The 24,305-nt window shown below is 39.9% G+C and overlaps 2 protein-coding genes across 6 annotated transcripts in view; one reads left to right on the top strand and one right to left on the bottom strand.

Annotated features, from left to right (window-relative positions):
• LOC308194945 (uncharacterized protein) overlaps positions 1-24,305 on the top strand; it is a 34,785-nt gene that overhangs the window by 5,461 nt on the left and 5,019 nt on the right. The window contains exons 7-10 of one of the 2 annotated variants that reach the window (XM_080591581.1): positions 9,473-9,524; positions 10,252-10,324; positions 12,832-12,952; positions 16,825-16,970. In XM_080591581.1, the coding sequence (XP_080447707.1) occupies positions 9,473-9,524; positions 10,252-10,324; positions 12,832-12,947 (241 nt within the window). In that variant the 3' untranslated portion in view covers positions 12,948-12,952; positions 16,825-16,970. Of the gene's footprint in view, positions 1-690; positions 5,109-9,472; positions 9,525-10,251; positions 10,325-12,831; positions 12,953-16,824; positions 16,971-24,305 lie in introns of those variants that run through there. The other variant, XM_080591584.1, reaches the window with a different exon arrangement.
• The window catches only part of ADAMTS3 (ADAM metallopeptidase with thrombospondin type 1 motif 3), a 160,197-nt gene continuing 140,388 nt past the window's right edge, over positions 4,497-24,305 (bottom strand). For 3 of the 4 annotated variants that reach the window (XM_080591577.1, XM_080591578.1, XM_080591579.1), the window contains 12 exons: positions 23,347-23,492; positions 23,125-23,208; positions 22,606-22,781; positions 21,371-21,504; positions 20,733-20,856; positions 16,895-16,975; positions 15,123-15,286; positions 14,361-14,526; positions 13,463-13,595; positions 12,987-13,194; positions 12,135-12,252; positions 4,497-7,335 (listed from right to left, as the gene is read on the bottom strand). In XM_080591577.1, coding sequence (XP_080447703.1) covers positions 6,758-7,335; positions 12,135-12,252; positions 12,987-13,194; positions 13,463-13,595; positions 14,361-14,526; positions 15,123-15,286; positions 16,895-16,975; positions 20,733-20,856; positions 21,371-21,504; positions 22,606-22,781; positions 23,125-23,208; positions 23,347-23,492 — 2,112 coding nt within the window. In that variant the 3' untranslated portion in view covers positions 4,497-6,757. The remainder of the gene's footprint in view (positions 7,336-12,134; positions 12,253-12,986; positions 13,195-13,462; positions 13,596-14,360; positions 14,527-15,122; positions 15,287-16,894; positions 16,976-20,732; positions 20,857-21,370; positions 21,505-22,605; positions 22,782-23,124; positions 23,209-23,346; positions 23,493-24,305) is intronic. The other variant, XM_080591576.1, reaches the window with a different exon arrangement.

The raw sequence follows: 24,305 nt of genomic DNA, 5'->3' as shown, positions 1-24,305 counted from the left end.
GATTCTTTCCTCAGTGTCTTCACAGTGTTAGGAATATTTTCGGTTCTTGTTCTTTTAAGTGTGTTTTGGGTGCTTTATGAAAGTTAATATATGTCTTTAAAAGTAATGGATAGTCTGCAAGCAATATCTCAATATTTGTATGGCAACTAAACATGTTAGTGAGGAAAACAGGCACACAGTGCAGAGCAATTTTATTTTATTGTAGCATTTGAAAGGGAACGTCCTTCCAGTATCACAGACTGCACTAATTACATGTTGATTTCATAGTTATTTTCACCTGCATGTACCCTGCCTTCCATAAATAAACAATCAAACTAACCCACAGTGCCACATCAGCAGGTAAGATCTAACAGTTTATGGATACATTATCTCTGCTTCAAGAGAATGATGCAAAGGTAAATGTAACGCTTCATACATATAGCCAAGGGGAATAAACACCTCACAAGGACAGGCTAACCACAAACTGCAGAGGACGTGTGATCTAGCAGCCTGGCAAGTGGGAATTGTGGTCTTTTGAAGTGTTACAGGTCTGAACGAGTAGTGCCTCAGTACATTTTTCTTCCACTAGTTTGTGGCACGGCAGTCACAGAGCAGTCCCCATGAAGAGGAAATGCGCTGATTTGTATTCTGCAGAAATTGTCTAAATTGATGGGAACCGACTGCTCAGTCACCAGTCCTGTTCTCTCCTAGATGATTTAAGCAACTCAGCTTGTCCCAGAACAGGAATTTGCTGTACCTCTTTGCAGATGGAGTTCAAATGTGTCACTGTGTGACAGGAACATGCCAGAGTTCATGGAATTGATTCAAAGGAGAAAGCAGCCAGCAGCAAACCTGTTATTATTCACTTTTCTTCCTTTGTGTTCCAGTCTGGTCGATGCCACATTCAGTTTTGCACCCACTATGAACTTCTCTTTCCCAATGAGGGCTGGCACATCATCCCTCACAATGTCAGATCCTCTGCTTGATCCTTGCTGCTCCATCCTCAGGGAGAACACAGCCTTGTAGTGCCGCTCTGTTCTATCCCCCCATGCACAGATCTTGGAGAGAAAGAATATTTATTATGTTCTTGGGCACTTACTGTACAACATAGCTTATTTGTGTATCCAGCTCGCTGGCTGCCTGCATGGGGCAATACAAGGGGATGAATGCATCTGAACACTCCATGGAGCTCAGCAGAAATGGAACGTGTAGAGGATGAGGGTGTGTGTCCCCAGAAGGACAGGCTCAGAGCTGGAGGAAGGTCTCAGGAAGAGGTCGGGAGATAGCCAGAGCTGTACAAGGCATTTTGTAGTACCCAAAAAGGAAAGGCTAAGGCTCCTGTACATCCATTTTTGGCCTTAAACATACTTTTTATTTCACGTCCAAGAATGCTTTATGTGCCTGTGACTGCAGAGGCCTGGGCGAGCTGCATATGTGTATCTGAAAGTTTGCTTTTAATAGCATTGCTTTTAGTTTCTCCTTGCTAATGCCTTTTCCCCTTCCTAAGTGCATCAAGAGTCTTTGGAAACATTTGAAAGTGTTTAATATATTCTCAATGGCAGGGGAGATTAAGCAAGCTGCTCAGGACTTTCAAAATGTGTTTACTTTGACTCAGAAAGCACTCTGATTTTAAAGAGATTTCCTCGCCTACTGTCAGTGATTTTTAGTAGTACCCTTTTCCCGAGTCACAGGAACCTGAAAGTGTGTCAAATATAACTGTTTGCCAGAGAAAGACATGGTGAAGGCAATTGCTTTTCTTCAGAAAGAAGCATGAACTTCCACAGTGGGCACTGAAATACCTTGAGCCACTTGCACTGAGGTTAAATTTGTGGAGTACATGGTGTAAAACAACTGTGCAATGAGAACTCAGTTCTGCGTGTTCAGTTTTGTTAATTGTAAATAACAGAAATTTTGTAAGGGGTTGTGAGGACAAAACACATGGAGCAGAAAGACCGTCAGGGAACAGAAAGACGATGCTTTCTTTGTGCATAGAGTCATTATTTAAAGAAGAACTAATCTTTGAGAAGAAGGACTATCTCAAAGTGTTCCTTTTTGACTACAGCCAGAATGAAGATGTGGGGCTAGTATGCCTGTTCCTAGGCACCAGGTTTCTGAGGAAGTAAAAGGAGGACAGCTTCAACTTGTGGCTTGAGGTTGAGTCTTAGAGTTGGGCTGTCTTTGAGTTTTTGTGTGAAGAGTCCTAAGTATCTCCTAGAGGTGCTCTTGTCTCAGGCCTGGCAATCTGAGTGTGGCTTGGGACAAACTGAGCATAGGAAGCCCTGTGTATTACTTGCCTTAAACTCTGCAGAGCTGGTAAAATAATTTGGGATTGGTGCAAGAATGTGAGAGTTCCTCTTGTACCCTGCTGAGAGCAGTCATAGTGTAAAAGACTTGCTGTTTGGCTACAGGACCCAAGTAATGTGAAACACCCCAAATGTATATCGTTTACTTAAACAAGCAATGAGAATTTGATTTCATGAGCATCTGTGTAATTATCCTTATCACAACCATATGTAATCTGAACATTCAATGCAAAGCAGTCATCCTGAAATGAGCTGAGACTTCCCCACAGAGTAAGTCACTTTTCTTCCTTTGCATGTATGCACACAGATTGATCACCCCTCTGATTTCAAAGGTGTTTCTCCTTTTACTTACAATGTGAAGCAAGGCTAAAATAACAGACTGAAATATTCTGCATCGAACCCCACAGAAAAGGTACATTTGTGAAATGAATACCAGGTGTCAAACAGAAAAGGCTCCTACTCTTTCTGAAGTATTACCTGCCTCTCCTTTGACAGTATCCCAGGCATCATATCTCCACTTCTGTCCTGTGTTCTGGTGTGTGGCTCTCAGTGACCCCTTTGTAACCCATACGCCCTGGTTTGAAATTTGGCTCAGCTTGAGGCCAGCCAAATTCTTTTAAAATTGCAAGCAACTCTGTGTGCTGTAAGCATCACTAGTGTGTGTTTTTTTGGCTCGATTCCCAAGGAAACAGTTTGTGGAAAAGCCTGAGAAGCCCCTCACCCCACCCTGGACTAATTGATGCATCTCCCAGTGAAATGCTCAGCATCTGTGTGGGCTGAAAAAAATAGGACAAGAATAAAATGCAGTCTCCTCCCCCACTTTTTTTTTTTTAAGCAAGTTTTATGTAGTGTGCATTACTAGCAAATTCCTTTAACTAAAATGCAAGAAGAATCAAAGCAACTTGGAAGTCATAGACAAGACTGGACTAATTCAGCCGGAAGGGACCTACAAAGATCAAATCCAGCTGCCCAGCCACTTCAGGGCTAACGAAAAGTTAAAGCATTAAAAGCATTACCCATATGCCTCAAACACTTACAGGCTTGGGGCATCAACCACCTCTCTGGGAAGTCTAGTCTAGTGTTTGACCACGTTCATGGTAAAGAAATTTGTCCTAATGTCCAGTGTGAACCTCCTCTGGTGCAGCTTTGTGACATTCCTGTGCATCCTGTTATCAGTTAGCAGGGAGAAGAGACTAGCACCTCCCTCTCTGCTTCACCTTCTCAGGAAGTTGTGGAGAGCACTGAGGTTTTGAAAACAACTGGCTTAAGAAGGCAGTTTCTCTGGTCTCTATGTAGAGATTAAGATCTCCCTTATCAAACTAGTTTTACTCTAGAAGTTCTAGTTTGGATTTGCTTTTCTTGAAAATGGGCAACTGGAAATGGAGAAAAATGTTCATAAGTCTCTTAGGCCAATCCCAAAATGACCTACCTCAAGCAGTGAAACCAGAGCATGGGGTACTATGGACAAGGCAGCTTTACTTCCTTAACCTTTGGTGTGAATCTGTGGGACTGTGTGCCGGCCCACAGATACATAAACCCATCGAGCATCCCCTCTTGCCCCGTATCACACCATCTGCTGGTCACAGAGAAGTTGTGACGTTAGGTAATGCTAACTATACATGGAAGCCTGTACTTGTCAAGTGAGAAACAGCAATTACATCAAAGGATGCATTCTTGCAGATATACGGTCTCAAAACTGCTTAAAGACAGATGGACCAGAAGGCCAGAACGTGCACCTGTACTAAAATAACATGGGTGAGGTTTTTCTTTGTTTTGTTTTTTTTTAAGTCTTCAGTGGCTGGCTGCTGAAGTCTTCTCACCTACTCAGAAAACATTTCTAGCTAAAGGAGAGGAGAGCAGATGCCTCCTGTTCAGCAGGTGCAGAATCTCTTAGATACCATTCTTCATACAGCAAAGCCCAAAATGTTACATGTTCCCGAGAAAAGGGTTGGAGCTGCTATCCGGACATATACATATGTACCAGGAAGACTCCAGATCACAGGACGTTCACTCCTTCCTTTCCCCCAGTTTCCCCGCTTATTCCTCTATAATGGTAAAAACAGGATGTATTTTTAAAAATCAAAATTTTAATTCTTTTTTAATTTTTAATTTTCAAGGGAGTGAAGCTTTGGGATGTAAGTGTTCCTTCATTTTGCAAAAGGCAAACTAATGAAAAAAAAAAGACTCTCCCATACGAAGCAAACCAGAGAAAGATTTGTTATGTTAAAGATTTTATTGCTACGTGCTCCCCAATACAACAAACAGGATCAGTAGTGTACACTTTAATGAAAGTGAAATTAGCTTGGTAGAAAAGAAAGCAAAAAGGTACAAGGATTATCTACACCCACATTGTATATATGTAGAAGATACAGACAGAGAAAGAGAATTTGACATTTGGGGAATTTCCAAGGAACAAAACACACCCTATTTGTCTGTTTGAGGCTCAGGGATTGTCTGCACAATCTATTTAATACTAATTTCTTTGACCTTCAAAAGCCTTGCAGAAAGGTAGCAGCAGTTCTTTAGAGGTGTTGAGTCAATACTTTAGTGGGTTAGATTATGCACATCACAATGCAAGCTGCGTCTTGCATAGTGACCCTATACTTCCCTGAACAGGATTCATCTACTTAAAAGTTTCATCGACCTTAAAAGTCTTCTGACAACAGTTTTCATCCTTACTTCATCATAGTGATTTTGCATAATCACTACGGAAGTTACTATCTAGCAATTAGCCTTTGGAGTCCCAATTTGGAGTCCTGCTATTTTATAGGATGTTAGAGGTTCACAATCACTGTCCTTATAAATGGGTCAATCATGAGGACCTTTTATGGGGAGCCAAAAATTGCACATGAATCTTTCATAGCCTATTTAGAAATTAAAGATGCCTGTAACAAAAAGAAATGTCATAAGACTTTTTTTTTTTTTTAAGAATAAGATCAACAATTTCTCTACAGTAGTTTAGTTAGCTTAAATTTCTGTTCTATCCGTATGACATAGCATGTACAGGTATCTACTTACATCTCTCTATTTTATCATGGCAAAAAGAATAGTCAACTGCCCTTAGTGTAAATATTTAGTACATAAAATACTATCAAGAATTCAACTTTTAATAAATATCTTTAGTTCTCAATCCTATATACAAGTACTTTACAGCAACACACAGGAGAGAGTGTGATTGGGTGGACTGTGAACAAGATGGTTATTGACATAAATTACTAGTACATTATTGCAGTCAGATGCATTGTGGTTGTGGAGATTTTGAGGTGAACCATGCTGAAAAATAAATATCTCTCTCACCTTTAAATCAATGCTTCCAGTAGGAAAAAAAAAATCTATTTTAAGTCTTGCCACAGCTATTTCTTATTAGTGCCTATTCTACCACTGTGATGCTTTTTCAGCTTCATAAAAAACAACCGGATCGTCTGGAAAACACAACTCATTTTTGACTTGTGAATATTACAGTACTTACAGTATATACATGGTTTCCTACACTGGTCTGACCTTGTAGGCAAAAGGAGTCTGAAGGGACAGCACTGCTACTCCTAAACTGAAGCAGTGCCTGCTCAGCGTGGGCCGTGGGTGTCAGTGTTCATTTCACAGGCACATACAATTGTTTTTCCAACCTGTGACTAGAATTACACTAAAATTTCTAAACCTACTTTTAACAGGCAGGTGGCAATAAGTAGACTCATACCTTGAGGATTATACTTTTTCCCCCCTATTTCAAAAGAAAGCATCACATTGTTGATATTAATAAAAACCAAACTCTTTCCTAGTGTCAGTAGATGTAATTCATATGAAAATGGAACTCCTCCTTTTATGACAACGCTGCTTAAAAAATCAACTTGTGGAATGTAAATAAGGCAGTATTCAATGGCAGGCACCTAACAATTGTCCAGAACGTAACATAGGTAAACAGTTGTCTGACAGCACAAAACTCTTAAAAATAATACTGATTTTCTGCAATATACAGTATTTACACAACAGCTGCAAATTTGCTCATACAATATCCATTTATATAGATAAATTAGCAAAACAAGTCTTATGGATTCGGTTGTTCCACTGCAAAAGTATTTTGTATAGTGTAAACGTTTGGTACCTCTTGTAGTGGGGCGTTTTCTACATGTGTTTAAAAACAAAAATAATGAGGTGAGTGCTGACCATCAGGGCTGCTTTCCCTGTACTAGAGCTTGACCAATGCCCTCAGCAACTTTTTCTCACTGTTAGGAATATTCTTTGGTGCTTTCCTCCAACACATTCACGCTACCCAGGTGACGCAGGATGGGAGGAGGATGGGAGCAACTAGAAAGTGAACCAGCACTTCTCGTTCTTTGTATTTACAAGAAATGAGTTGATGATCTGCAGTGTCCTGCTCGTGGAAAGCAGCATGCACCATAGTGTCCAGAAGTAAAGAACTGAAACACAAAGCCAAACAAAGCCTCTTTCTGCTACTATCCTCCACATGGCATTCGCGTTCATCTTTCCACAGTGGAGGACCTCGAAGGCCATCCCTTGTCAACGTGCTTCTCACCCTTCCGTGATGTTCTTGATGGAGAAGGAGCACCCACCATGGTGTTATTAAGTGGCACCACAGGAACTGCTGCTGCCAAAGCAAGGGCGTTACGAGGGCCAAGACTGCTGCTGTTGGCAGGTGGCTGGTGTAGAAAAGCAAACAGCCTAGAAGTCTTGCTTGCCTGAGGAACTCTCCATCGCAGAAACTCAGCACCTTTAGGCTTAGTGTTTGATGGGGAGACGCGTGTATCTGCATCCTCTTCTGCGAAGCGAAGCCTGCCCAGAGAACTTCGCCCAGGCAGGAGCTCTGCGTAGCGGGGCACTGACGGTGTTGGCATCGCCAAAGCCCTAGGCAGGTCACTGTGATCAAACAGTGCTTCCTCTTCAGTTTCAGCAGCCTCGGTAAGGAATGGAGGTGGGAGGGTGCTGCTGCGCTTGCTGCAGGACTCACAGCACAGCTTGTTGTAGCCAGGGATGGAACAGTACCGTGCAAGCACTTCCATCTGACAGAAGATAGATTTGTCTCCCATACAGGGTTCATCTGCAAAACAAATCCAATACTGATTACAAACCCAGCACTGAAGAGTGCCTGGACGGAATTTAGATGGGCATTGATAAAGTTCTGCCCATGTTTCCAAAATGATGGGCTAGTCTGAGATGCTTCATCCATCAAAGAACTCACCAACCCCACCCCGTAAAAATAACCCAACCCCTTCAAAGAGGCCTAGCTGGGAACAAAAAAAAATCATTGTTCACTCTGAAAATGCTGGATTCTGTGCACACCAGTCATGAGGAGAGGAAAGTCATGCTCTATTTCTGGAGGGCCAGACAGCAATTTCCAATGATAACCTAATAACTCCCAAATACCCCACTAGTTGTCGTTCTACCCACCCCAAATCACCTTCCCTTCTAGCCTAAGGACATTGTCTATCAGCAACATTAAAAACAATTATATTTTCCCTTAAAGAAATCCCAAGTAGTAATTCTCAGAGATGCCTTTTATACAATCTCTTAAAATAAAGTGTTAAATACATTTCTTAGTTTTTCAGTGATCTAAACATAACTAGAGAACCGATGGAAAGCTTTTAACAGATAGTTCAGATGCCTTCAAGTTGTGCATGGCATTCCTTTCAGTCAGAGAAAAGATCTTAAAGAAGTCAAAGATGTACTGGAGGGTCTCAAAAATGTCAGTTTCTTTGAGCATTTGCTGGATATTTGTATTCGACACATAGAAATGCAGTGGTCATTGCAAGAATATGAAAAAGGAAGAATAAGGCTTTTATATTTAGCTAAGAGCACATCTGTACCCAGTCTTCTTCAGAGTATGATCTGTCACATGAACTCATTTGCAAAGTTCTAAGTTTTAATGACACCTGGACTGGGACAAACACTGACAGTTTCTAACGCGCATCAGTAGGTGGCAATGTTGAGAATTTTATGTTCCTAATCTGTTGTACTAGTACCTAAATCTGGTGCTGAGGCTCTAGCAGCAGTTCAGAAGCAGACCAGGAACATAGGAATGTGTAATACGTCACAGGACAGAAAACCAGCATTGAGGACAAGTGAGTTGCTCAGTACATCCAGTAACTATTCAAATACTTTGGGAAGAGACCAGCAAAACATTCCCATTAACAGAATTTTCCTAAGATATCACAGTTTACTTGAAATAGTATTGATGGATTTTACTTAAAATAGAAGCATGTAAAATTATAATGTAAAAGGCCAAAAGCTAACCCTAACGATTGAGAATATCTGTTCCATGTCTAGTCCTCAATTCATAGTTAGCAATTATGTAGTCAACATTTTAACGAGCAACAGATGGCATGTGTTGCCACTTATTAAACTCTGAAATTAAATTAGCTTTCTGTCCTGTGATATTTTCTCACTGGTGTACAGATGCTGTCTCACCACATGTCAACAGCACATTAGGCAACCGAGTTTTCCTATTTTAAAATATTAACTGTAGCCCAACCCCTCAATCAGTGTAAATCAGCTTAATTCCACTGAATTCAGTAAAATTACACACGTCAGTGGGCTTGTGGGGTGTTGTTTATAAATAGCAAATTATATGACTTCAGCACGTAATATAAATTTTTTCCTTGCTCCTAGTCCTGATGTGCTTCCTTGGACGGGTGTTTATTGGTTCTTGACAAGCCTAGCATTAAATCTGCAGCTTTGCCTGGGAACATATGTAGTCCATGGAGGCACTATAAGACTATTTTCAGCAGGAATTAGCATGGGAAATTCAAGGGCTGTATTCATAATTCATCTAAACTAGAAAAGCTAATATTGAAACACAAATCTTTGCATCATATATAAAGTAGTAATTATGCCTTCATGGAAATGAAAGCACCTGATCTGGAAAATTATGGCAGTCACCTTATTAACACACTGTGATTTATATCAATATATAAGTGAAAGCAAACATTATGAGCTAAAATGACAAACAAATCCAAAAATAAAGTACCAAGAATTATTTTTGCCATTCCACAATGACAAATGCATTTAGTCCTGTTCTCTCACGGCTAATTTTTCTGGTATTGGTTTGCAATGGTTTAGATTTTGTGACTCACACGGTAGTGCAAAGATTTGGTTTTGTACTTGTCTACTTTCAGTAAGTTCCGTAAGTACAATGTTGAAGCTAGATACTCGCATAATCCCTGTTTTTTATTTTTTAGGTTAATTCTGCACAACCTAGTCAACCATTTCCTATTCAGTACTGAAGTGCTTGTATTCTTCTGCTGATGTTCATGGTAAAAATTCTCCTTTTCACAATTTGTTACTTGCTTCATGGTAACTAAGAGTAGAAGACACAAGAAAGTGTATCGGCTCCCTAGGGATTTTTTAGAAGATGAAACTAGAACATGAAACTATGAAACTAGAACAGAATTTAAATTAACTCAAATTTTTCACATTAGATTCTAGATTTGACATATCTCTTAAAAAAGGCATCACGGTGACTGTATATCCAATGGGATGTTTGCTGACAACATCCCATTGAGAAATCTTGCTTTGAGCTGGAAGTTGCTATTTAGGTTCTAAAATTTAAAACAGGAGGTGGGTACTTCTGCATGCATGCCATATCACATCTGGCAAAGTAAGGCTTCCTCATACAGGGTTCTTACATGAAGCTCATCAGTTCGTGTCAGTGCCACAAAATCATTTTTTTAATTTGGGACAGATAAAAAGGAAGTTTGATGGTAACATTTGCACAGCCACAGAAACATGACTGCTGCTCAGATTATTGCTATGAACCTGAAGGGTAAAATCTTGCCTCCTTTTTCCTTCTAGTCACAAATACTTAAGAAGAGTAAGAGAAATATCTACGGCAGGTGTCCTCATTTTTCTACACTACAAAACTCAGCTTCACTGAGGAAGAGCTGGTGACTCTTCTGTATGCAGACATGTTTTTTCATGAAATGAAACAGAAAAGCTTTAACATAACATAACATAAAAGGAATCACACCAGCTATGGCGTGTCCATCCCAGCTCCATTAAGATGAAATCCTCAGCAACTGTGCATTTATACGGTAAATCACTGGTCAAAAACATGTAATATAGACTAATGTTTTGCTAAGTCTAAAGCCCTGAAAATCAAAATAATAATCCAGGCTATACAGACTTAAAAATAAAGGTCTACCACACATTACATAAAGGGTTTATCTACATAAATGTTACAGAACACTATTTATATATTAGCTGTATTCCCCCAAAACATAGAGTGCGGTAGAAACCACATCAGAAGAGTGTGGTGAAAAAGATAGACTACTTGGTCTGAAGGAATACTGGCAGCTACTTAGTGCAGAGGTTGAAAATCCCAGTGCTTGGTAAAAGTTATGGCCCTAATCCCTGAGCAGAGTAGAGAGGTTTGTGCTCAAAGAGGAGAGTCGGGTGTATGAAGTCTGGCTGAGGAACAGAACCCACAGGGCCCCTGTGGTTTTTTCAAAAGGATGAAGGACTTGGCTGGATGCAGCTGTTCGTGCCCTTGTAGTTAGAAGCATTTTCATAAAGCCCACATTGTGCTGTAGGTTTGCTGCAGCAAGGCCAGGTAGATCTCTCTCTTGAGAAAATGGGCCTAGGGCTTCAGAACCCTGTTAAGCACCCCCAGTGCCTATATGTGACCACAGAAATCCTTCATTCACCAGGGCATGTGAGATGGGGTCCATATTAAGTATCCAAAAAAATAAAAATAAAACAAGTATTAACCAAGGTGATTCAACTGCAATTTGTAGAGGGTCTCTACAAGACCATCTATTGCTTACATTCCATATTAGTGGATCCTAGGTGTTGCAGGTCAGTGGCACTGAGTATTGCTGCGGGAGAACATAATACTCACATGGAGAAAAAAGACTGCGTGATACTTAATTTTGAATGGCTGGAATTTAACAGTCTATTACAGAAAATCACAGGTGATGCTTAAAGAACAGATTCTTTAACCTAATGCTTAAAGCACAAGATCAAATTTATCTGAATAGTTTTGTGAAGATGTAACCCTTATTTATTTTAGTTTTGGAAATGTTTCTATCACCAGTGAATAATCAGTCCTTAATGAATAGATAATTTTGTTTTTAAAGTCACAAATAGTGATTTGCTCCCACCTAGTGGACCCACCACTTCTTAACTGTTCATTGCTCTGAGAATTGTTTTCTCCTGAGTTCCTTCACTGGCAACAGCAGAAGAGAAAAAGAGCAAAGTAGACACTTTTACCAGACCTGTGGCAAGCAGTTAGATTGAGCCTGTGGGAGAGCATACTGCACGTTCTAAGAACTCTTACTCTATTTTTTTCTACTAGGACTATCATGAGAGATTGAAAAACAAAAAACAAAAAAATTGTATTGTATTTTCATTTCCTGTCAATTGGCAGAGTTGTAAAACTCTTCCTGTGATCTAAAGGTCAAGCAGGGTCTTCTTTGGATTGACCTTCACCTTTGGCACGAGTTTTTGCAAATGCAACTTAGGCTAACATGTCTATAAACCCCCTTATTTCAGCATGTTTACAAGAGAGAACAACCCTGGTGTGTGAGGAACACCAATCCCGTGGAGTTAAGGTATCAGTAATAGACTGGACTACACAACAGGGTGCCTCTAGCTGGAACACAGCAAGGCGATCTCCAGTGAATGATGTATTATCTAGAATGCAAGAAGTGAATGGTGTTGTGTGGTTGTCATCTGACGCTTTAGGTAGGATTAAATACAGGTCTAGTATTTTTCACTGGAATTTAATGAGTATGAAAAGTCTTAACCATCTCTATCCCAGAACATTGCTATGCCCTGACATGCTGCCCTGAGACAGGGACTGTTACCCTCATCTGATGCAGTCATATTAAGTTGTTCGCTTACCATTACAGGGAGCGAGTTTACAAGTCCTCACTGATTCTGGCTTTTCTCCATCACAATGGTCACCAGCACGGCATATGATCTGCCGGGTCTCGGTGCCCTCCCCACAAGTCACAGAACACTATGAGACAGACACAAGACAATTCAGGATATTTCACAGCAATGTGCAACAGTTAACGTGTGTAAAATAGCCCAAGGCTGTCTTTCACATTAGGCTATACATTCCAGCAGTTTGTTTTGAAAGCAGGCTTTAGTGAAGGGTGGCATAATGGAAAAATAAGCAAAGAAAGAGGATGGTATTTTCTGCAGTTCTTCCTTCCTGTAATGTTAAATTTATTATTAGAGCATATTATGAATATCTCTACTTCATCTTCCTATAGCCAATTCCTGATCTTGACAGTATAACAAAGAGAACACAAAGGGCATGGAATTCTAACTCAGTGCCTGCTGAGTTAGCTGTAAAGTTCAGTTGTTTGTTCCTAAGACATCATAAGAATACTGACAATTGCAGAAACTTTGAGATTCTACCACAGTCCAAGTTGGTAAAACAAACAAACAAACAAATAAACACCTATCCATAAAGTTGTCCTCAGAGTCAGGGAAATAAAAAATTGGAAAGTTGGAGAAAAGCAAAATTTCAATATTTGTTTTGCAGGATTGTATATCTAATATTGTGGATGTTTTCCATGTTGGTTTCTAGAGAAGTTGGATGGTATTATCTGCTGCCAAGTTTCATGTCTTGGAGAACTCCGACGAAGTGCAGTCAGGAGCTTTCACCCCAGGCCCAGCTCTGACATTGGAGGCACAAGGTGTTAGCAGAGGTATGTTATTTGCTCGTGACTGCTGCTCACCTACCTCAGACCAGGGTCCAGCCTTCCACTGTGCGGGGCATGGTACGCGGTTGCATGGCCTGCGACTCTCAGGGCGATCTCCACTGCAGTACTTGAAGTGGACAGAGCGGTTTGCGCCATCATGGAGGGGTTGAATGCAACGCACAGTACGGATCTGGTAGCCTGAATTCCCACAGGTTTTTGTGCAGTATTCCCACTCATCTGCTGACCACCTGGGGCGTAAAAAGAATAAGATGCCATCAGAACTTTTACCCGTTATCCAAACTGCTGTCAGCTCAGGCAGCCCTTAGCACGCAATTTTTTTTGGTGGTGAAACCGCTCAGTTCAGTAACCAGTCTTACACAGGTAGGAAAAAACATCCAGAACACAGGAACTCCAATCTAGATAGCTATTGGATAGCGTCCCAAATCTGGCATGGGTTGATTTCCACACCTACCACAGAAGGCAATCGTTTGTATCTTATCTCTAAGACACACTTACAGAGGCTGTGTGCATTCCTGAAGATTGCACATTCTACGAATGGGCTTTGGCTTTTTACTGGCTTCACAGAAGCTGCGATGAACCATTTTGTTATCACTTTTCCTGCGGCACCCATATTTGGTATACTGGAACCCTGGAACATATTTCAGAAAAATCAGGGAAAACAGGTTCCTGTTAGATTTTTTGGTTTAAATATAAGTTTTATGTACTATTAAATGGTTTTACATGACAGATATTTACAAGGTATTTAAACATGCTCACAATTTGTTCAGTTTCCAGGCACTACATTGTTGCAGAGTGCTCTGTGGATGTTGTTTAAAACATGGCACTACGGTAGGTTTTCAAGGCCAGAAAGGACCGTTAAGACCCTTTAGTCTAACATCTGTATTGCACATACAGATTTTGGCAAAGAGAGGGTAGAAATTACATCCTTATTGTCAAGTGGCAGGTCACTGACTAAAAAGGGAATAAACCCATGTCCCAAATCTTATTTTAGTGTTCCTGCTGCCGGATGACATCACCCACTCATTTGCTGTACAAAAGTCTTAAAGTTACTTAGAAATTTACATTCCCGTTATTTGTATAGGAGTAATGTGCATTCCATAAGTAAAGTGAACACTCAGTAGCATAAATGGCTGGGTTTGTACATCCGAAGAGGCTTTGGGTGCTGCATTTAAACATCTAAAAAGGACTTTTTCTTTCTAGGCTGAAGCATTACACTTTTGAATAATCACACATTTCAGATATTTTAAGCTTGGCCACCCAAAATAACAAATAACAAGCTGTTTTTAAAAAAGGAAGCCCAAGATTTCTAAAGCATTCACTTCCCCCACCTTCTACTCTTCCACTTTCGGTAACTTGTCATTTATTACTAGAAGGTGCTACATCATCTGTTTACCTCCACCACAGGGTTTGGAGCACTGCGACCAACTCTTTAATGCCCACTCAAAAGTATCTATTTCCTCCTGTAGGACGTTGTTGCTGTTGATAGTTGGCACTGAATCCTCGTGAATGATGTATTTATAAGTCAGGCTAGATCTTGTGTCATTCTCCCGAGGAATGATCTATTAATAATCAAATGCAAACAGTGGTAGAAAACCAGAGCCATTATTTATTCTGTACTGTAAAGAAACTATGGCCTCTTAAGGACACGTGGAAACTGCTGGTTAGCTAATTGGAAAAAAAAAGTCTTCTTTTATCTTCACAGTTAGAACTAACAATAGTAAGATCAACAGAGAGCTGTTTAAAATGAGATGCCTTTCTAAGCTAGCTTTCTAGGCTGGCCAAGTAGGACACCATCATTTGGGATGAAACGATGCAGTGGCCCAGTCATCTACTTGGCAGGAGACCAGGGTTGGTCTCAAATACTGTTTGACGTGCAATGCCTTTTTTTGTCCACTGAAAGTGTCCCACTGAAGTCAGAGACCACAATATTTGGCTTGTGACTGATACTTCACCACTGCATGAACAGGCAGCATTTTACAAGGGAGGGTAACAGCTAGTGAGGAAAGGATTTCAGCCTACCAGCTGTCTCCTCAGCATATGTGTTTCTGACAGGCATTAACACAGCAAAGTTTATCTCAGCACAATCTCCGTGCTGACTGTGCACTTTTACAAAAGACAAAACCATCACGTTCCCACTGCTTGACATACAACCTACCAGCACAACTACTGCATCATGCAAAGGCCCATCAGTGTGAAGAGTTTCTATGTCGTCTTCTATGTTGTATTCCCACTCCACGCCCAGGTCGATGAAAGATCGGGATCTGGCCTCCTCCCCCTTCCCATTCAGAATATAGTGTCCTGTAGCCTGGTTCTTAATTGCTGAAAGGATTGAAAAGAGTGGCAGTCGTGCCTTCCATCATAGCGTCTGCAATCGTAGTGGCTTATGTGAAACTTGACCGGAGATATTACAGAAAGCTTTTTACAAAAAAACAAACAAACAAACACTAGGAAATGCTATAGATGCATTCTCAGAAAAAGGCCCTCCAAGACCATCTTATTTAGCCTCCAAATTCCACTCTGATGATAGACACATTTGCATGTTTGATTCAATTTTGGACCTCCTTATCCATATGAGTTAGATACAGATACAGAGCTAGAGATGGACTGAAAAACTTCTTCCTGTGTAATAATACGCACATTTTCCATATTGGTTTACTTCCCAGGAAGCATGGGTAGTAGCAAGAAACTCAGGTCAAATCTTCAGTTTCCTTTCCTCCTCATTTGCATAAGACCAAACCAGCATCACTGGGAATACACACTTCAGGAGACTCTAAATGCATTTCTTATATTCCTCGGGTTATAAAAATGACAGCTTTTTTCTGTATTTCACTGTCTTTTGCATATGTATTTAAGTACCAGATGCTAAAATCAATAAGCAAAGAGCTGAGGCATTTGAACCCCCGGGAAACTTACTGGTTTTGGGTTCCTGCAACACACCTTGAAAGTCATGTAGTGCAAGGATTATTATTGCGCTCTGATTACAAGCCATTACATTAGAAATCTGAGAGATGGACTCTCATTTTTTCTTTTGTGCAAATTTTGCAAATCACCATAGAACATGATAAAATATATGCAGAAATCTCACATGCTCTTATGATTAATCAAAATGCAGGAGCTCTGCAGTACCTAGTTGGAAGTGTGATGAAACTACTTACTGCCAAATCAAAGCTATCCCCTGAAAGGTATTAGCAGGCTGTGCTTGGTCGAAATGAAGATCTTGGACCTCAAAAGCCAGGAGTTTTTCTCTGACATGAGCACAGCCAAAACTATTGCCTCTTCTTTTTCTTTTTTATTCTTTTGGTTTTTTTAGTAACTGACTTAACTTTGCCTAAAGAGTTTAAAATTCAGACAGTGCCTTAGCACAGAAAGAGCTGACTAGAAGTATGTTAGAAACAACGGATGATCTCACCCCTCTAGTGTAAGCTAAAAATCTCTTAAGCATTAGAAAGTGGTAAGTAGCAAGATACAAGCTGATTAACAACAATATGGTATTTCTTACATAAGAAAAATCTCAAATGAAAGGGACTGCAATTATATGACAAGTTCTCCAGTCTTTCTTTCCATTAAAAATGCTGTTGCTTACAATCTGCAGCGAATAAGAATAATTAAAGATAGTGAATTTCATTCACAAAACAGGATGCATCTTTTTTTTACTCTGGCAGCGCCAGTTTAAATATGAGTGATGATAGTCTTTTATTAGTAAGCATGCGAATTGGGATCAGTTTAATATTTTGAAGAATTCAGATGAGAATTAAATTTGATTGCTAAGCTTATGCTGTTGAACTCAGTCCTTAACATGCAATTCTGAATGCACATATTTACCCTAAATACTTTAATTTGGTTATCTCATTTCTCAGGTTCTTTTGCATGACTGCCCCATGCTTCTCATCATGCCTCAAAGCCAAACCTGAGGAGAGAAACACTTACCAAGAAAGTGAGGAGAAGCCTCGTCTTCTTGGATAAACACATGTCGAGCACCAGGAGGGATATCAAACATCTTAAGGTACCCTTTGGCATGTGTAGTAGTCAATGGAGAAAGAAGAGGAAGAAAGAAAAAGTAATAGCCATGGTTAGGAGCGCTCTACATCATCCAGCTTCTACTTGCAGAAGAGGGCATCCATCAACTGAGAAGCAGTGCCAGAGAGAAACTGATCAAATAGTTTTGTAACATGTTTGGCAGGACTTCCTTGTGCTTTTCCTCTTTCAGGGAGAAAAGAGAAACCAGTTACAAATCTATTTGTCGCTTGATTAGCTACACTGCTATAGGCCATAATGATTAACAATTCAGGCAAAAATATGTTTCCTATGTTTCTGAGCATACAAAGGAGAAAAACAAGTCTTCCTGACTTTTTTTTCCAGATCACCCATCAGCCAGACTGTTAGATTTGAATTTACTTTCTGTACTGTTACACGTTTATGTCTTAAGTGTGTCTATTTACTTCTGAGACATCAACGACTCTAGAGAAAGTTGGATTTAGTACAGAATGTATTGTTGCTACACTTAAGGAAGGTCTTGTCTATGTGGAAGTTAATTATTGACAACTGTGAAATGTAAAATGAATCAATTCAAGTATTACTGCTGAGGTGAAAGGGCTGAACTCAACTCTCTATAGCTAAGAGTAAAAAACAGTTCCCAAAGACAAGAATTCTTATTTTAAATTTTAATTATTTATCAGTCCAAACCACAAGTAATTAGCGTGATGTTAAGCACATACTATTGTAATTTAGGAAGACTAAAATCCGTCTTCAGAACCTGTCAACAGGCACTTCTATTTAAGGTTTTAAAGAAGAGCTACACAGGTACCAAAGTGAATGCATAATTAATTGGATGATAGGATGTGAAACTCTGAGTTCATAGCATTTTCATATTCCTCTATTTTCCCTATAACACCTGCATATTTAATTATGATAAATCTTCTTGTATCCATTTTTAAAGAGCTGAATAAGTTTTTCCTCTGATTTTTACTCCAAAATGTAATTTCCTGCTACCAAAGCACTGTAGACGTGACAAGACTTGTAGTATTTGTGCATTGCAAACAGAAGATTTAGCATTTAAGTAACTGTTTCATCTGGGGGATTCTAGGACTAACCAATAAATGTGTAGTTTGCCATGCGTCTGACATAGTACAGCTGCTTGGATAATCAAAGCGACGAAAATGAACTATGAGTGTGTAAAATCGTGGTCTTGGCTGATGAGTGAATGCAAAAGCAGCATTTGCTGACCTTTTTATTGACCGTCTTTTGAGCATATGAAACACAAAACTTTTGCCTGATTTTGTGTTATCTATCAACGTCTAGATGAAGATGAGAACTATAGCAAGAACTCTCGAGTTGCCATGGATGCCGCTCTTTCTGCAAGCACTTGAAACTTACCCAGAGTATTTTTAGACTCCTTTGTTTCAGAAAGGGAAATATTGCGAGCTCCTTTGGGCAATGTAAATGCTCCTCTTGTCTTCCCTTAAATAGAACGTCTGTAATTAGTGTTATGGGAGCCAAGTCCTGTTATTTCATTGACTACATTGTCAGCCAGATGGTCTTAACAAATATAAAGTAGAACTTAACATTCTGGGTTCAAAGGCATTTAAAGCAGTATTAGACACATCTAGCAAATTTTAATAGTCAATGAAAATTAGACCAGTGAAAATTCAGGTAGGTGATTTTAAGTTGGATACTTGCAGATTTCATTTTCCAGAAACTTGAATTCTTTTTGGCACCTCTTGCTTAAATGTTTTCCTGTTGGAAGAGGTCAATTAGTCCTTTTAATGACTAGATTGCCAAAGTTACCGTAAAACAATAAACATTTCACAAACACCTTCATCACTTTCATTAACATTTGGAAGTGGCTGATTAACAGCAGTCTTTCCTGAACCATATCCTAGCACTGTCTGTCACTTTGAATTGTAGTGCTTTCCAGGCACTGAGAACATCGTGAAAACATCCAGTCACACACTATCACCCTGTAAGACAATGCAGTATTACTCAGGGCCCCCAGGCAAAAATGCTGAGACAAAACATGATGAGGTCAATAGCATATTTTGCCCTCTGCTGGCCTCTCATTTGCCCTGTTATCTCCCAGGCAGTAAGCCAAACCACAGGCGTAGGTAACACTGACTGCAAGCTGTGAGCTGCAAACCACTGCTATAGAAAATAGAAACCGGACTCATTAGAGAAAGCTCTTCCTGGACTGGATCCAAAGTTGTGACATGACTATTCCCCTGCCCCTCAAAGTACAATCATTTTTCTTAGTGAAAAAGATTAGAAGCACACTTAGAAGGCTGAGCACTTATTTCTGATGATTACAGGAGGTGTTTGGTCTGTTTTTTGTTTTTGTTTTTTTTTCAGAAAAGCATAGTAACTCCCTGCTCAAGAAATACACAGGTCTATACATGAGGCTCAAGTTATAGTCTTAAGTTTGAGTAATTCTTATATTATTCTGTGTCTAATCCATCAGCCCCGTCATCCCTTTCAGAAAGGTTTTCTACTAGCTTTGATAATTATAATCAGTAACCTTCTCCTGTTGATTTGTAATAATTAATAAGTATTTTCTGCAGAATATTTTATATATTTTATTTCCATTCACACATTAACTTGTCTTTGTCCAAGTTTAGTTTGGCTGCTCACTTACTGTCCAAAACTAGTTACTGATGCTGCAGCAAAGCTTTCTTCATGGCAGCAATTACCAGCCTCTGAACTGTTAAAGAAGATATTCACACTGTCTTTCTCCCTAAGCCTTTCTCCACTCTGTCTTAGAGCACTTAGTTCTATCAAACAGGTATAACTGAAATAGCTCCCAGTCATACATACTCATATCCCTGAGTAGCTTCCCCAGACTGAAATAAAAGCAATAATAGGAAAGCCCTGAAATGCAAAATATTCTCAGCGAAATATACAAGATAATGCTGCCCTGACTTAACAAATAACTGACTAAATATAAAGTTCTGAGGAAGTCCAAGGAGATCTTAAATTATTATTGATGAGATGTGCTGCAACGTACTCCAGTCTAGTCTGAGCATTTTAACCAGCACATTCTTAGTTCAGAGCTGACAGAATGCTTTCATATGTTTCACTGGATGTCAGTTATGCAACTTGAAAGATGAGAGAAATGAGGGTTTCTTCCAAAATATTTTTATATTTGGTTCAGAATTAAGTTGAATTTATTTTTCATTTGTTTATTTGACTAAAAGTCTGTAATTTGTGACAAGACTAATTTGATAGGAGGATCTACATGTTCATATGCAAACAAGTTCAGACTTCCACTTAAAACTTGAGTTTAGGTTTGAGAAGAAAAACTTGTGAAAAGCTTCAAAGGGAAAAAAAGTATTTCTTCTATTCGTCCTACATATAAAGGAAGTATGTTACACTTAGCATCAAGTAAAGTACCTCAATTTCTTCTGAATTTCACTGTTAAGAAGAATAGTTCATTTTTGTTTGGCAGAACTCGGTGTATCCCCACTTAACACAAACATTGTCTGTTTGGGCTTCAGCATTTACAAAGAACTAAACATGTTCTGCCTGGTGAGTGTTTCTGAATACACCAGACTAATCAAACTTTCTTCTAATCAGTCCTTCAAAAGACAGAAACATTCCAGTGTTTTAAAAGATCTAATTTTTTCATCAAAGACTAAAGTATTTTCGCACTTAAATCTTTTATTTTGCTACCTTGATGTAGGTTGAATTTCTGACCAGTCTGCAAAAGCAGTAAGCATGACAGAAATACCAGAGAAAACAGAAACTACATTTATAGGCAAGAAAATGCTATTCCTACCAAGCTTTTTGGGAGTGCGGGTAAAGGTTCCTTTCACAGTTCGGCAATGAGAGTTATCTCCACCACAGACACCACACTTATCTTCAGCCTTATTGGAGCCAATTTCCTTGTCACAACCCACCTTCTGCAGAAAGAAGAGCAAAAAGAGAGATGTCTTTATTGTAGGCTGTAAGTTTTAGTTACAGAGGGAGCAATCTCAAAATCAATGCATTCAGGAAATCGCCACCCAGCACTGATCTATTTTATTTAAACACAAATTACTTGAAAGCCTGGTGCCGCGTGATGTTTCCTAGGTGAAGAACAAGAATTGATTCTTATGTTATATCCACTCTATATCAAGACTAGGAAAGATGGAAAAAGAAATTCTTTTCAGACAGGAAACTAAGTGTAAATGAGGCAAATGAAACCATTAGTTGAAGAAAAGTGGAGTATTTCCATGGAACAAATCCGTGCCATTGCTCTAATTTAATTTAAATTTCAAGTAATAATGAGAAATGTGATGCTGCAAATATTTAATTTTAAAACATCTGCAAAGTCTATCTCTGCACTATTTACAGAGTTCTGATTGCTGCTAAACAGAGTTGTTAGGTAACAGCACAGTTCAAATTCAGTGATGGTCTTGGGAAGGTGCCACTCACCACACATTCTCCACGAACACAAATGCTGTAGGGATCTTTATAGGAACAGCGAGTCCCATCATGTGCCAGCTGTTTCATATAAGCAACATCTCCTGTTTCTTTGGATTGGCAGTACAGGTGGCATCTCTTATTAGCTGCGTAGCAGAGAAACAGAAGTAACTGCGTAAGTTAACGGCAACCCAGATGAGCTTCAGAAAAAAATCCCACTAAAGGCAGACAGAGAATAAGACAGAAAGGACCTTAAACAGACAGATGTGGGGAAAAACAAACAAACAGCAAGTTGCTTTTCTCTGAATTATGGGCCTGTCACTTTGAGATATTCTCAAAGAAATCAGTTCCCTTCCAAAGAGGCTCCTAGAATTGTGTTCCCCAATACTCTGCAAGTAGCTTTCACTTTGATCTTATTGGGAACAGGGCTGAATTTAGGAAATGATATCACATGAAGAGAACAGAGGGTATGGGTCTTTAACTTTCTTTAGCCTTTTTGGAAAATACCAGCTGAATGTGTATTTCCTGGTCACTATCTGAATCTGACTCCCTAGACAAGCATATAAAGGGTTTCTCCGGAGATACCTGAGGAAAAAATGCCAGCAGCTCAAAGCAGCTCTGAAACACCTTTCAGTGAGCTAAGAAACTTTGTGCTTGAGCTGTCCTCATTACTCAGGGTAGTTACTGGGTTCGATTAGAGTTAGGAGTGAAGAATCAGGCTCTGGCAGGTGGACCCATACAAGAGTGGGAAAATACTACAAAAGGACTTCTCCAGTAGTGCCATTAGAAAAAAATACTACTTCTGGTGCAAATTACTAGTAGTGGTAGCATTAATGTTTTGCACTCAAACAGACAAACAGCTGTATGGGAGAGAGGGCAGGAAGAGTCTTTCAGGACCTGAACACAGCTTTCTACACTTGGCCCCAACAGTCAGGGGCATTAAATGCAATGAGCACCCACCAACTATTCCAGCAGCAGCTGAGAGCTGCAAGCCTCAGCTTTCACACTGTGTTCTCACTAGGAAGAGGATGAAAGTTAGGGGAAGCTAGCTGGGCTAGGGTTGGAGAAAGTACAGAAATTTCAGAAATTTCTTTTTGGGCCATTCTTTTTTCCTGCTTTTTAGTCTCAGCTACGCTCGCTCATACCCCAGTTATTTCCAGTCTCTGCATGGTGACTGGAACGAGACTGCCACAAGCTCTGCAAGATTTGAGGACTGACTTGTAATAAACACAAATAACAGAACTTACAGTCAGGGTGTTCATATGGCAGCCAGTGGTGTTTGCTGTTCTGATACTCAAAGTGGGAATTGCGTTGCTGACATTGCTGTGCTCTGAAATCCTCAAAGTGCTTTGGACACTCTTCTGTATTGCAGAGTTGAAATTCAAAATTGACACCAGCACAATCTTCACCTCCATTAATCGGCCTGTGAGGAGAAAACATTCAAGAGATTCTAAAGCCCTCTGAACGTTACTTCTTTTTTTTTTTCCTTCAATCTTAAAGTGAAATTCACACTCAATTGTAAGTAACAATTTAAAAAAAAAGGGGTGTGAACTGACAGAAATGGAAACAGAGCAGTTACACTGCACAGATACGCACTTGCAATGTAACCTCCACGCTTGCCCAAACATCCCAAAGTCATGTGCTGAAATGCAGTAGCAATGCATGTGCACATATACGCTGCCAATTGTTGATTTACAGTTAGGGATCATCTAATAGTTTATCCCGCAGCTTGCTGAGCTTGCACACTATGTTCTCTTCACTCTTACACATCAGCTAAATCCTTCGTGGGATGGTTTTCCACAGGCTTTCCTCTGGAAATTCTTGAATTCTTCAAGAATGATCCTGGCTCCCTGCAAAAAGCCATGTTTCAAGGGGCTTGAACAGAACGTGAATTTTGGCAGACTCCATCCCAAAACGTAAATGCCATTTCAGCCAACACCTACAATGATTACCAGTCACTGGAACTACCACCAAGGCAGAGGACCTACATTGGATTGTTGCACTGGCGTGTTCGGAAGCGAACTCCAGTTCCACAGGTTCGTGAACAGGATCCAAATTTTGTCCAGGGTCCCCAGTTGCCATCCTGCTTCAGCTGGTTAGCATTCTTCCACATGCAGTGACCTTTGTAGCACCACTGAGAGAAATCGGGCAAGGAAAACAGAAACCAAACCAAATGTATAATCACAGTAAAGTTAAAAGTCCACAGAGGTGAGCTCATGGGGCTAAGAAGGGATGCCTCAGAAAACAGACTGCAAACAGAGACTTTCCTGGGGACAAAGTGGGTGAGGGTCTCTGTACTCTGGGCCCAGCAGTGCCTGATCCCCCTCCCCAATGAGCAGCACTGCCATACCTGAGCCTGTATCCTTTCACCGGCAGATGCACAAAACATGTTATACTCTTTCCACTTGATTTAAATAATTCTTTGCTTTGTTTGAGTCTTAGTTGCTACCATCTTTTTAAAGGAATTTTCATGTTCTCATTACTGTATCACAGGATGAAGTTCTTGATCAGGATTAGTAGTTTTTTTATTTTACTTTTTTTCCTCGTACTGGCCAAATAAAACACTCATGCAAATAAGCTGGAACAGAGGGCTAGTCACTGGGCAGGGTATTTTTTTGCTGCTGGCTAGGGCATATCCAGATAGTATAAGTGGCTCTCTTTTACATGGAATTTGTTAAACAAACATTTGCTTGAGTATAATTGTATAATTAAAAATGAATTAGCAGCAGGACATTCACTAATGGGGATATTAAAAGGCAAAAATAAAAGCCAATCCTAAGTCTACACAAACATTTAGCCACAGGATGTCTGGACCACAAGCACTAAGAAGAGTTTGGGATTACATACTCCTGTCCTACAGTGACAGCATCATCTGCTGCCAGGGATTCTTAATGACGCTTTATGGGCACTTTGCAGATGGGAGAAGAATCAAAAAAAAAAAAACCAA

Source organism: Anser brachyrhynchus (genome assembly GCF_964034855.1).
Source record: "Anser brachyrhynchus genome assembly, chromosome: 4".
NCBI classification, from domain to species: Eukaryota; Metazoa; Chordata; class Aves; order Anseriformes; family Anatidae; genus Anser; species Anser brachyrhynchus.
This window is presented reverse-complemented; position numbering and strand designations above follow the sequence as displayed.